Raw genomic sequence first — 14,924 nt, forward strand, 5'->3', positions numbered from 1 at the left:
GCATTTCTCTCTGTGTTTATTTAAAGTTTTAAAGCCATCTTTCACGATTTATTCCGTTGATAAATTCGTAGTAGTAGACTTGCGGACGAATAGTTTCGAAGACTCTGGCATTCATCAACAGCAATCGCATTACCGGGAACATGTTAAGGAGATAGACGTTGCTCATTAGGCAATTAAACGTACGTGCGCCATTAGATGACTTTTAAGACTATTTTGTTATTTATATTGTTCGATAAGTGTATGTCTATTTTCAAAACATGTTTTTTTTTTAATTTTACACATACACTTTCTTTATTAAAGTTGTGATGCCATTACTCGCGAGATATGTCATCATATTAAGTTTTTTTTTTAATTTAGCTCGTTTTTGTGGAAATTAAGTGAACATAATGCATATTACAATACATTTATGAATATTTGTGTTTGTCTTTTCATGTTGTATTGTTGGTATTTGCTATTTAAATCGGTGAAATATTATTTGAACTTACATGTTTTAAAAATTAAACATGTTTGGTGTAAGATTAGTGTATAACCGTTCAGTGTTGTTATGGTTAATTACAAAATAGCAAGGTCGTTGTCAAGTTAAAGCTCGGAACGAAAACGAAAACCTATCGCCGATGTCAGTTCATAATATTATTTTTACTTTGATACATAACCTAAACTAGCTAATAGATAACTTAAATAACTTACCTTACAACCATGTTGGCTTCTACCTCTTCTTTTGCCGTGTACTGCGGTAGAGCAATTACAGGCAATAACAAGTATTTTGACTGAACACTATTGAAATATAAGGACCACGCTATAGTATTCACTGGTCTAATTAACAACGTGCATTACTGTTTTGGTAAACATATATATAAATAATTGCGCCGTGCAGTATAATATAATATGTATGATATTCATCACGCTAAAGAACATTTATTGAAATCTGTCACATTTTACTGTTAAAAGTGATGATTTTTTATATAAAAAAACAATGGTTTATTGATTTTTCAAAAATAAATTATTGTTTTACCCTGTTTGTGGAACTATATTTGTCAATACATCACATACTTTGAGTTCGATTTATGGTTATTAGAATGAACCCAAAACGAACCATGCAATCCCAGTTTTACACGTCGCATTCTGAGAAAACTGGGCATAATGCATGTGCGTAAAGTAACGTCCCAGATTAGCCTGTGCAGTCCGCAAAGGCTAATCAGGGACGACACTTTTCGCCTAAATTGGAATTTTGCTAAGAAGAGACTTCATTTAAAAGAAAAATGTCATAAAAGCGGAAAGTGTCGTCCCTTATTTGCCTGTGCGGACTGCACAGGCTGATCTGGGGCGGCATTTTAGGCACATGCCTCGTGCCAGTTTTCTCAAAACACGACTCATATATACACCAGCATATATGGGTTTTGTAAAGCTCCTAAGTAAGGATTGTTATTTTTCTTGTTTGGATATAATGCATGCATCATGTTGTTTTTATCTATGAAAACTTTTGTATAAATTGTCATCTTACCAAACAGTAAACAGGTCACTTCAATGCCATTATTTATAATAGGTTGTTCCGCCTTTTTTGATAAGCGCGCAATCACAAAGTTACACCGCGTCATTTAATATCGCCTTTAAACGTCTTTTTTATATTGAGTGTACATTATTCAAACCATTATTAACATCACCTCCACTTTAATATGCTATACATGTATCTGAGTCGGAGATTACCAAACATTCTACCACATTCGCACACGCATGCAAATTAGAATGAGAAGGGAGCTGAGCGTGGGTTATTATCCCGATATACCAACGGTTGTTTCAAGTGACGTCACTTTGATTGTCCGCGCACTGTTTATGAATGAAGACGATGTCATTTGATTTTCATTGTTGTGGTGACGTAACGTTTTCGCGGAAAAGTGGAGGACGTTCGGTTAATATAATTCTCATTTATAACGGTAACTTTTAAATCGCGGATAACGTATTAATGAAATCGTGTTAGAATCGAAATAATCGACGTGTAACCTTTGGTTATTGCGCTAATAACAAACGATGTCGTTCCGATGCTTGTTATCAAACCACTCGGGCTGCACCCTCGTGGTTTAATAGACCCTTTTCACAATGTGCCAAAATCGATAGGAGCGCGAAGTCATTTGACTCGCAGAATTCCAGAACGAGGCGGAACGTGATGCCGTTTATAATACCACGCAATGCCGCATCTAATTTCAACCCACCATGCTTTTGACGTTACGATATTGTCAACACAAGATGACATCGTCAGTAAATATCTACTTCCCAGTTTAGGTGTCAATACATTGTATACATTTTCTTGATTAAAGTACTTGTTTTTATTCACATGTTTGCACAAATTTTGACACTGTTTGTTTGAGCCTTTTTATCGCGGTGTTTAATCAAAGATCTATCAATAATCTTGTTTATTGGTATATCTTTTGTTTAATTGTCCCTGTGTTCAGCACAAACCCATTATCTCGTTATGATCAGATACTGTGCCGACACATACTAAATAACAACAAGGGGTCATAAACCACTTGTTGCGGATGTCTGGTCATTTCCACATAATTTACGATACCCCCGTGTCTTCTCGTGGTAGTGGTATTGCATTGTCATTTCTTAGAGTTATTAAAAGTCAAATACTCAACTTTTGCTATAATTCGATGTATAAGATTTTGTAAAAATTGCCATAACATTCGTTCCATATGTACATTTATTAGAATAAGTGATACAAAACTGAACGGAATAAAACAATTGGGACCGCATAAGAAGTTGATATGTTGTTCTTTGTAAAACTTATAATTATGATGGTATGCCTAAGAAAGGAATCGAAGAGGCTTTTTGTGAATAACCATCGTTGTGAAGAGTAAGACATGAAGATTTATTCTTTATTTTAGTCTCAATTACATACAATACAATACAAACATTCAACTATATATAGAAAATTTGGAATACGGACAAAACCCCTCCCGGATAAAAACCCTGCCGTCATTTTCATAGGGGGCGGACGAAAACCCTCCCATGAATAAACATGGGCGGACAAAAACCCTCCCATGAAAAAAACGGGGGAGGACAAAAACCCTCCCATGAAAAAACGGAGGCGGACAAAAACCCTCCCGTAAAAGAATTTAACACTTAGTGCTGCATTCATTAAATGAGGCCATTTATAAACAAGTGAATTTAAATTTAGAATAAATGCAATACGATACAGTGCAACGTTTAATCGCGTCATACGCTCATTCATGCAAAAGACGTGATTTCCGGGAAGTTTCTGAAAACTTTGCGAAAATGAAAGTAAAATTATGTTAACAACTAACAATTCGTTAGCATGTAACTAATTTGTCTTAATTACTTATTTAATTTATCTTTGACTGTAACGTTTTCAATTGCACTTTTGCAGACAATATATAAAGCATACTGTGTTGTCGAATGTAGGTAAAAATGCCAGAGGCAAAAATGCCATAGGTAAAAATGCCAGAGGTAAAAATGCCATAGGTAAAAATGCCAGATGTAAAGTGGTAAAAATGCCATAGGTAAAAATGCCATAGGTAAAAATGCCAGACGTTATATAGTAAATAAAGAATACTAGGTCGGTGCCGAATAAAGCAAAGTTTATTTTGCGAGGCTTAGAAAATCTGAACCACGAACCTTGGCGAGTGGTTCAGATTTTCGTGCCGAGTAAAATAAACTTTGCTTTATTCGGCACCGACCTAGTATTCGATTTATCCCATCAATTTTCTTAGTCGCAAATTATTTCTTTAAAAATAGGATAGGGAAATCGAACTACACGGAAAATCCCAAAGTTATTTTAAGCAAACATTGTTTCATTATTTTAATCGTGCCGAGCCTAATACATTACAAAAATATCAGTAACTAACCTGTTTTTCTGTTTATCATACCTCTAAGTCCCCAAATTTTAAGAAATAATGAAAAAAACAAACACTAAACAACTGCATCTTTAGCGTGAAAGAACATGCATTGTGTTGTATGACGTGTTAATAATGACGTCACGAGTACGCGCACTTAATATTTGTAAATAATGTTTTGTTTTTGCTTTTTGAGTTGCATTATTAGTTAAAAATAAAAATAAAAAATAAATCTTGGTATCAAATTGTATGTTTTGTTGAATCTGAAGCGATTTTACTAAAAATGATTACTTTATAGTTGATTCCGAGTAATATGACCATTCTCCGCCGCGCGTGACAGCTATATTTCAGCACTGCCGAAATAGAAGAAAATTTATTCCACAGTGGTTTATTTCGACAATGCACGTCTGATGATGGTCTAAAACAGATTTTTGAGCAATATTTTTTAAGGATAATGAGTATTGTACAGAAACAATTTTTTATGTATTTTGTTGTTTTGTTGTTTTGTGCTTTATTTATTCTGTTTATTGGTTGGGATTTTTTGTTTCTTTGATGAATCGGTCATTAAAGGAAACTTGTTAAATTCATTGTAAAAGCTATTGGATTTTTATTGATGTAATGGAATCTTTAGATTTTTGAGGATAATAAATTATTAAAGCAATGTGAAAAACAAGCAGGGTTTTGATGGTGATTATGTTCACATTGATTATTAAATGAGGCATGTATTGCTACGTCTTGCTAATTACAACATTTAAACTTAGAGCCGATAATATAAAGATTTTTTAGAGAGTAAATTTTCCCCCCACAACTAAAATTTTGTACATAACATCTAACTGTATTTTTTTCTTTATCAATTGCGGATTTTAAAAATTCACTTAACTTTGTTAAAACAGAAAGAGCTTTCTCTTACATCATACATTCTCACAAGTCATATATTTGTACAAAATGCATAAACATATTTTTGGTGTTATTTTGATGCATGTGTATTGTGTATTTATTATTATGGTTGTTTGATGTTTAGCTGTATATGCTTATGTCGCAAATAAACTCGCTGTTCTGTTCTGTTAATTTTATAATATTGGGATTTATTGTGCTCGAATCAAAGTCAGGGAAAGTCTACACTGTGTATTAGCAACCTACGCATCGAAACTTCATACCGTTGGTTATAACCGCAATAACCAACGGTTACCCGTCCATTATTTCTTAATTCTACCACATTCGCACACGCATGCACATTAGTTTGAGAAGGGAGCTGACCGTGGGTTATTACCCCGATATACCAACGGTTGTAAGTATGACGTCACTTTGATTGTCCGCGCCCTGTTTATGAATGAAGATGATGTCATTTGATTTTCATTGTTGTGGTGACGTCACGTTTTCGCGGAAAAGTGGAGGGCGTTCGGTTAATATAATTCTCATTTTATAACCTTTAAATCGCGGATAACTTATTAATGAAATCCTGTTAGAATCGAAATAATCGACGTGTAAGCGTTAGTTATTGCGGTAATAACCAACGGTTCGTCGTTCCGATGCTTGTTACCGAAACCATTCGGGCTACACCCCCTAGTGGTTTAATTAGTACTACGCATCGGAACTCCAAACCGTTGGTTATCACCGCAATAACCAACGCTTACACGTCGATCATTACTAAAATAAATGATCATTAAAATTACAAGTTTTATCATCATATTATCGTCACTGAATCTTAAGAGAAAGAAAGTTCAGTCAATTCACGATGTAACAATGTATTGACTCATGTCATCAATTCTATAATGGTCTGATGTTTCTTTAGATTGATTGCGGGCTTAAATCGTTTATTGATTGACAGCTGGCTATAATACAAACGATGTATCAATGTCAGAAACATGGCAAAGCATTTGGGAAACACTACATATATTCACAGCAACTTTATGTAAACAGTTTTGATATGCCAATATACATATATGAGTTTAGATTAGTGTAATCAAATCAAAAGACTGTTATATAAACATTTTTATTTAAAAAGTTGCGTTCAATCAGCGGCATATATAAGCAATTGGCCCATGGTTTAATAAATAAATAAACACAACCAGTAAAGGTTTTTGCATGAGTTAGTTCTTTAGTTAACAGCATATTTCAAACGTCAGTTTCAAATAAATATCAACGTGGAAAAACTCGACTCTCTTCCTTTCTAGTTAAATATAATTACGCGATATTATGTTATTTCTTTGTGTGTTGAATTCGAAAGCCACTGAAGTCAACAGACGTTTTTCATTTAGAAGTTAAAAAAACAAAAACATTTCGAGCTTAAATTTGAGATGTAAGTTCTTAGCTCTAAGATATCATAAATTGTATGTTCTGTTAATTGATACCAGAAGGAGCAAAATATACATTTGATATAAAAGTATTATATTTCTACTGTTATAAAAAATATTATAACCTCACGAACATGAGTAAATGTACGTCGTGTAAAACCATTAATATAACCAAGCATTCTCGTGGTTAGGGATGTCTTCCATAACCAAAACATTTGGTCACACTAGTACATCGAGTTCAACCGTTTATTACCGGGAACAAAGATGCCTCGCCATAAATTTGACAGTCCTTGACAGCGCCAAATCAGCGCTTTCTTTGTTGTAATTTGCCTTGTTGTTCGAATTGGTGAACCCGTGACCAGCTGGGTACATGAAAAGCTCGAAATCCTTCTTGCCCTTCATGGCCGCCTCGAATGCGCGCGCATCTGCCGGCGCAGAGAAGCCGGCGATGGTGTCCAGTTCCCCGAAGTGCGCCTGGATCGGGATTATGATTGTCTTGACGTCACAACGCTCCGCCTTAGGTATGCCGTAGAATGGGGCGGCCGCCGACAGCTCCCCGACGAGCGCCGCTGATGCGATACTCAAAGCACCGCCCATGCAGTATCCGGTAACGCCTACCTTTTTTGAAAAAAATAGTTGTTAAATAACATTTTATAGAGCTGGTTTAGAAATGGATGGCCTCTCCATATAAAACTACTTTTAGTGTATTGACCCAAAATAGAATCCTTTTAATGGTTTTAACGCATTAAAGAATTAACGTATACGTTTGCCTTCTTAAGACGATATGATGAGAAAACCTTTCTACGCGAACATAATTTATGTTAAAAATATAGGAATATGACCGATTTACGATTTTTCGGACTAAGACACATAAACCAAGCGCATTGTAAAATAACATTTTATTTGAACAAGTATTGGAAAAGAAAAGCGGAACGAGTAAAGTGGAGTAAGTTTAATCTATGCCCCCGGATCGAATGATCGGGGGCATATTGTTTTTGGCCTGTCTGTCTGTCTGTCATTCCGTCATTCTGTCATTCTGTCCCAAAACTGGGTTAAAGTTTTGCGATAGCTTTTGAAATATTGAACATAGCAACTTGATATTTGGCATGCATGTGTATCTCATGGAGCTGCACATTTTGAGTGGTGAAAGGTCAAGGCCATCCTTCAAGGTCAAAGGTCAACAAAAAAACTCAAAGCGACGCATTAGGGGGCATTGTGTTTCTGACAAACACATCTCTTTTTTTCAATTAACCCAACATTTTGGTCGCAAAAATCACTGGCACATGTACATTGAAGATAATATTCAAGTATGGTTATTCTTCAAACGCATTATAAAAGGAAAGAACTTAATACACTTTGAAAACACCCGGAAAATGTGAACGTTAACCTTATGCAACACGCAATTGAATATGTGAAACCAATGTATCCTTTTAAGGACATGATTCACATTAAGGTAATTAAAACCCATTACCTGACAAAATATTATTTCGCCTCAGTAAGAAAATACCAAACAATATAATTACCAACAAAACGAATTCCGTTACGTAATAAAAAAGATACCTTTCTGCACCCCTTGCCCATCAGGAACAGCGCGGCGCCTCGGATATCCTCTATAGCTCCTGCCCAGTCTAAGCTGCCACTCAGGTGCCCGGCTTCCTCGTGGTCCTTTGCAACCTTCCCGCGGTACAGGTCGGGAACCAGCGTGACGAAGTTGCCCATTTCCGCGAGTTCCTTGCCACGAGCGATGATTTGCTCGTTCATTCCCCACCATTCCTAATCATCATATTAAAACAAACATGCTTCATCAAAAGAAGCAACAATAACAGCAAAATCTATAACATCCAAATAATAACGCTTACGAATGAATCAGGCGGGCGTCCCAATTATTAATAAAGTAACGTACCAATATTTGAAGGGTAGAAACAGAACTTATGAATAAACGTAAAATTTAAAATATTAGATAAATAAATATCCCTTTTTTTGACCTCAACTTTGACGCCCGCAAGAAGCCAAACCTCTCCAGTGTTGTCATAACAAAAGTAGCTTCTGTGCCTGCCGCTGATGTAGAAAACCACGAATGGTCATTTTTATTAGAATATCGTGTTGAATGAAATAAGGAAAAACAACTTTTCGGGTATTAGTGTCTATCAAGTGAAAGTACCATTTTTACTTTGCAAAAGGATTTTTTTCTTGAAATCGACTCGAAAGAGATGACACAACATAAAAAATTTAAACGCAAGCTACACTGGTGTTTCTGGATTAACCCATTTATGCCTAGCGTCTAGAAAAAAGGCCTTGGCAAACAGCGTAGACCCTGACGAGACGCCGCATAAGGCGGCGTCTCATCAGGGTTTGCGCTGTTTGCTTAAAGGGATTTCTGTAAGAAATATTCTAAATATAGAAATAAATATACTAGACATCCCTAATTTTGGAAATAAATTGATCCAATTCAGAAGGATGGGAGAGTCCACTAGGCATAAATGGGTTAATATTTCAGTGTATTTATATGGCGTGTACAGAGACTACTGTACTCACCTGTAATATCACGAGGCCCATGTTGGACGTCTGTGGGTCCAGTACTCACCTGTAATACCACGATGCCCATGTTGGACGTCTGTGGGTCCAGTACTCACCTGTAATACCACGAGGCCCATGTTGGACGTCTGTGGGTCCAGTACTCACCTGTAATACCACGAGGCCCATGTTGGACTTCTGTGGGTCCAGTACTCACCTGTAATACCACGAGGCCCATGTTGGACTTCTGTGGGTGAGGCCCATGTTGGACGTCTGTGGGTCCAGTACTCACCTGTAATACCACGAGTCCCATGTTGGACGTCTGTGGGTCCAGTACTCACCTGTAATACCACGAGGCCCATGTTGGACTTCTGTGGGTCCAGTACTCACCTGTAATACCACGAGGCCCATGTTGGACGTCTGTGGGTCTCCGTGCATCATGCCCGGGCAGTCGCCGAGAGCGCTGTTAGTCTTAAATGTGACTGACGTCATATTCTGTCAGACGTGTACGAAAGAAAATAGGGAAATAATTAAAATAGTAATTAAGGAATTCGCTTGAAGACAGTATGCAGGTAAAACTCTCCTCTTTATATGGATTTACCTCACATTTCCACAAGTGTTATCTCTCACAAAACGGACGATGCGATTTGTAAACAATACTAATATTAATTAGTTTAGAAGTCACTCTGCGATCGTCAATCGTAAGATTAATACTTTTAAATTGTAAAGAATTTAAGTTCAAGCGTTTTAAATGACAATAGCGCGTACGTTTAACATTAATGTTGATTTTAATAATCAAATCGACAGCTTTAGGAGTTAAATACATATTATTAAATGTTCATGTCAAACTGTGTTCAAGTTACTTGATAAAATTATAAGTTCATAAGCAATAAAACTAAGTTTTGTAAATAAGATGTATAAAATACTGACCTGCTGATGTTAAAAATGCCGGACAGAATAACACTGTGAAACATTACCAAAAACAATAAAAAGGTTGAGTTGTTGCTCGTAAATCTGTTTAACCCTTTGCATGCTGGGAAATTTGTCGTCTGCTAAAATGTCGTCTGCTGAATTTCTAAAATTAGCATTTTCTTAATTTTTTTTCAAAGAATACTATCAGAATAGCAAACAGTTTGGATCCAGATGAGACGCCACGTTCTGTGGCGTCTCATCTGGATCCAAACTGTTTGCAAAGGCCTTCAAAATTCGGTTCCCGCACTGAAAGGGTTAAGCATCTTATATGCATCTGTTCCTCAATTGATGCTAATTTGTAATACAAGGCTTTTTTTCCATCAGTCTCAGATTGTGTTCGTTAATTGGATAATTCGGTGAGGCAATATGAATCAATCAAATTACACAGCGACTCATTACGATCCATGTATAATAAAATAGAACAATTAGGTAAATACATGGATCATAACGATTTACGGTATAAAACTATTATTATTATTTTTACGTCGTTGATAAAGTCAAATTAATGTTAAATTACATAAACAATTACTTTAACAAACTTTGTTATTCTTTAATCAAAAATAACCACCACACACGTTTTACTATACTTCGTATAGTGTACCGTTAGGGAAAATCGTCACATTATTCAAACATTTGGGTGAAACTTTATTTAGAAACGTATAATTGAACAACAAATTCGATTTAAGACATCGTAACCGGCAACTGCATCCATTTTAAGCAGTAATAACTCGATACGAATGCCTTGTTTAGAAAAAGTACATATTTTTAACAAATTGGTACCGCAAGGTTTTTACTATTCTGCTGAAATCTGGGGCACGTAAAAGAAAAGAATGTTATAAGAGACTACACATAAAACATTTTAAATAAATATGCGTCTACAAATCAACACATATATCAACACTGTATCATGGCGAATTACAAGAACACCCTTTTATCTGTTAAAATTGAACTACTCATATTTTAATATTGGTTTGAAAAATATCATCTACAAATGACAGTCGATTAAAAAGCGGACACAAAATTTGCATATACCACATTAATTTTACTTTACCAAATCATATTAATACCCGAGCAGTTAGGTTTAAGTTATATATGAACGGAGCAAGAAACCTTCATGGACAAGTATGTTCAAACATACACTTTCAACGATTATTTGATCATAACAAACAACACTTGTAAAGAGCGAAAGACAATTCACCATAATCCTCTACAATGTACATACTGCCGCATCAGATATACGTTCCATGCAGAACAATATCTTGATATCATTGCAACGAACACATTTGTTAAGGCCCCAACGAAATAAAATATCAGTCTTTATAAAAAAAGTAAATTAATTCTTCTGATTTATAAAAAAAAAGTTTAAAACAAATGCTCTTAAACAGATTATCAACAATCCAAATAGGAAAAAAAACAATTAAGCGAGTTTAATGACATCATCGATACTTTAGCAAGAACATGCATTACTGACGCGGCGTTTAAATTAACGTTGAAATTCAAATGCCTGCGTAGTGTAGCCGAAGTAGCAGATTTTCCTATATATCCTTGGTTCAAATCAATGGCGTTCATTTATTTTTTCCCCTGGTAAGCTTCTCTACTAAAAACTAATCCATATAAAAATCTAAATTAAGTTAATGCTTTTGTTCAAAAATACCGAAATCGCTGAGCATGCCCCTTTAATATCTCAACACATGTGTATAACAGTGACCGTAGTAAATGGTTTCACGTGATGATAGGGTTTAATAATTGTTGTATGTATACACTACTATTAAAAAGAAACTAATGCAGCTATAAATTTAAAGTATACACACAACTATCAAATATATCAATAACACAGATTTTAATCTCGATAAAAACATAATGCCCTACCTGTATATCTTCAAAATCAGACGATCACATGTATTGTCAATCTGGATCAGCAGACGATTAAATGCAAATATCTATCTTACGGAGGTTCCGGAGATAGTCGACGTATCACGATTGAGGTTTTACGACAAACTATCACATCATGGTTATGTGTCTATTTGGCTTAAGATTATTTGCACAACGATTTCGGTCCACGACCTGTTAAATGTTGATTCAAGGACCTCATGGTTATCGCGAAATTTTAATGGGTTAAGATGTTTTAAAGCCACATGAATTCTCAAAATCAACGAATATTTCGTTAAATATTTCGTAAAATAAAGTTAACCGATAATAAATCAGTCTTCTTGCTAGCAATAGCCAACATTTCAACGCTAGATGATGTCTGGTAATATTTATTTTGTGTATGACAATATATCATATGAGAACTTCCCGCGACGATATCCGAAAATTTTACGAGCGAACGCGAGATTGGCTTCGAGCTTTCGACGCTGCCCGAAGCCATGCTACTGTTTGATCGTAAATGTATGTATATATATATATATATATATATATATATATATATATATATATATATATATATATATATATATATATATATATAAATTATTAGTATACGATTGTTAACCGGTTCCTTCAATTCAAAACGACAAAGTTTACGCCGATACTGATACGTATAATATATGTTTTAAATGTGGATGAACTATGCTGCAAGCAATAGTGGGAATTTCCCAAAAATGCAAATACCTTTAGAATAAAACTGGGTTTTTGACTGTACAGCAGAACATTATTCGGTATTGTGTATAATCTTAATGCGTTTAGTTTTGGGCATCGCTTCTTTAGAACTTTAATTATAGTTTTTTTTTATTCATCACCGTTGTATCTTTGTTAAAACATTTATCTAGGCTCGTATATGCTCGCTTCAAATATGAGCCACGTTCTGAGAAATTTGGGCTTAATGCATGTGCGCAGTGTCTTCCCAGATTAGCCTATGCAGTCCGCACAGGCTAATCAGGGACGAGACTTTACGTTTTAATATTATTTTTAGTTTCAAGGAAGTCCCTCCTTACCGAAACTAAAGTTTAGGCGGAAAGCGTCGTCCCTGATTAGCCTGTGCAGACTGCACAGGCTAATCTGGGATGACACTTTACGCACATGCATTAAGCCCAGTTTTGTTAGAAGAAGGCTCATATAATTATAATCGTATAAACTCGGTTTAAAGGAATATATGTAGCCATGTGTATTAAATAAAGATGAAACGTTGATGGTTTTAAAACTTATATAAAAGTTCAAAAGAAGTCATACGCTCTTTTTCACGCCGGGTATGCGAATACTTCGTTGACGGATGGCACTTCACTAACAGAGAACAACAAAAGCCACGCGCGAGAGGTGAGTTCTTCAGTTCTTTTTTGTATTTATGTTCTGTTTATTTGGTTTTTAGACACAGAACATTGTTTGGGTGATTCATGGTATAGCACTTCGTATTGCGAAGAAAGAAATTCGCTGAAAAACGGTGAATTATTTAAAAAAAAAAAAGACAAAATTCCGTCGTTAATCAGCATGAATTGAATGATCAGTACATATTTTAACAAAATAAACATACTTGGAAATAAATCAAGAACGTGATTACTATTCGAAATAAAAGATCAATATATCCAGTAATGTTACAACATGTTACATTTTATGTTACTAATGTATTTGAGAAAATTCAAATGTTTTAAGAGTCGCATGCACATTTTTCATCTGTACTTCGTTTACCGATCATCTAAAAAACAATGGCACTTCGTTTACCGACATCTAGACACTTTTTTTCCAGATATAACACACTCGTTTTTTGGTGAATCAAACATACAGAATTCGCCGGGGAATACTGTAAAAGTAAGCAGGCAATAAATAAAAATGTATGTACTTAGTACGCAAATAAAAAACGAATTACCGAGGCATGTTCTTATACCTTTGAAATATAATTATGATTTGGTATAAATGTGAAAAATAAATGTAAAACAAATTGGATATGTCTATAAATGAGTAAAATCTATATGACCATATATTTTAAATTACGTTCTAAACGGTTGATCTAAAGCATTTATCTTTATGTCCAAATGAAGTTACTAAGTCTATTTACTTATCTATTAGATAGCATGTCATGAATAATCACTCTGCTTAAACTGCCTCTCAGAGATTAATATCAGCAGCGATGCAGGTTCGAAATTCTATTGGAACTTTTTGGCTCAATGCCAATAAACGAAAATAGCAATAAAAGAACGAGCGGGGTCGATTTAATCACACGACAGTGGTGTAAAAAGTTATGCATATCCGTCTTTGTTTTTAATATAAACACAACACGTGCTGCATATGAAGTTGCATATAAGTGACACAATTATTTATTACAGGATGAGTGAATCGGAGCTTATGAATGCCGCCGACGGTTCGTTGTTGGACATTAGTTTAGAAGAAGAATTGTGTACAAGCGAACGGTTCTCGTGTGGAATTTGTGAGGTCAGTTATGCTAGGAAAGCCTACTTGAAACGTCATTTGAAGACACATGAGGATGGATGCATAAAGTGCTCAGTGTGCACTAAGTTCTTTAAGACTGAGGAAGACAAGTTCTATCCTATATAGCACCCTAAACTTCGTTTGTGGGGATATACTAAGTACTGACTCCATAATATAACATTTAAACATTTTATGTACGCATTCCTTTTTTCCAGAATCAGTTGTTTTTACGATTTAATTTTACCCGTGTTTCTTTAAACTCAACCTATACAGTGATTTAGGGTCAGGTGAATCGCACTTCGAGCAAACGTTAGCGTTGCGTAAAGGGAAGTGCTCCCTATAAGCAGGGCTCAAAATTAAGGGAGTTTTACCATTCTCTTTAATTGTGTTGCTACGCATAAGTATCGTCGTGATGATGCGATTCAAATAAGCACAACCGACATAGGGTTTTATGAAGAACAAATGTGTATTTGCCTCATAAAGACCCCTTCACTACAGTTATCTAGAGCCCTGCTATAAGTAAAATTAAACATTATCCGTTGTTTTTTCATTTCTCTGAATCTCAAGTTACCAATAAAAAAACAAGTTCATTATGTACACATTTATTTAATAATAAATATTATCTTATTTGAAAATTGCAATTATAATAAACATAGTATAAATTAATAGTAATGTGATTTTTGAAAAATATATTTTCAAAATGTTGCGTATGAATAGCCATAATATAAATAAATGCATTTAAGGTAGAACATAAAACTCAGTTATTAGAGTGCCGGCTTTGTTGGAAGTCTCCGTAATCTGAAGTGCCCTTTATCGGTAAACAAAGTGCCTGCAACTTTATGTATGCCACCTATTACAACATGCACTATCTTTGTTTATATTTCATTGAATACTTTCAAAATTTCAGTATTTGAAGTACAGTGATTACTCTACA

At 35.0% G+C, this 14,924-nt stretch overlaps 1 protein-coding gene across 8 annotated transcripts; it reads right to left on the reverse strand.

The window, feature by feature from the left end:
• Positions 1–5,830: 5,830 nt before the first annotated feature.
• Positions 5,831–11,667, reverse strand: LOC127882192 (protein usf-like). 8 transcript variants are annotated; one of them, XM_052430698.1, is made up of 4 exons: positions 11,501–11,667; positions 9,050–9,154; positions 7,706–7,918; positions 5,831–6,763 (listed from the first exon to the last, which is right to left on the reverse strand). In XM_052430698.1, the coding sequence occupies exons 2-4, from the start codon at positions 9,149–9,151 to the stop codon at positions 6,395–6,397; spliced, it is 684 nt and encodes a 227-aa protein (XP_052286658.1). In that variant the 5' UTR covers positions 9,152–9,154; positions 11,501–11,667; the 3' UTR covers positions 5,831–6,394. The 8 variants fall into 8 exon arrangements, with proteins under 8 accessions (XP_052286658.1, XP_052286666.1, XP_052286660.1 ...); XM_052430706.1 differs by lacking the exon at positions 9,050–9,154 and having other exon boundaries at positions 11,501–11,656; XM_052430700.1 differs by lacking the exons at positions 9,050–9,154; positions 11,501–11,667 and adding an exon at positions 9,001–9,036.
• Between the last annotated feature and the right edge of the window lie 3,257 nt (positions 11,668–14,924).

The sequence above is a fragment of the Dreissena polymorpha genome, chromosome 5 (genome assembly GCF_020536995.1).
Source record: "Dreissena polymorpha isolate Duluth1 chromosome 5, UMN_Dpol_1.0, whole genome shotgun sequence".
NCBI lineage: Eukaryota > Metazoa > Mollusca > Bivalvia > Myida > Dreissenidae > Dreissena > Dreissena polymorpha.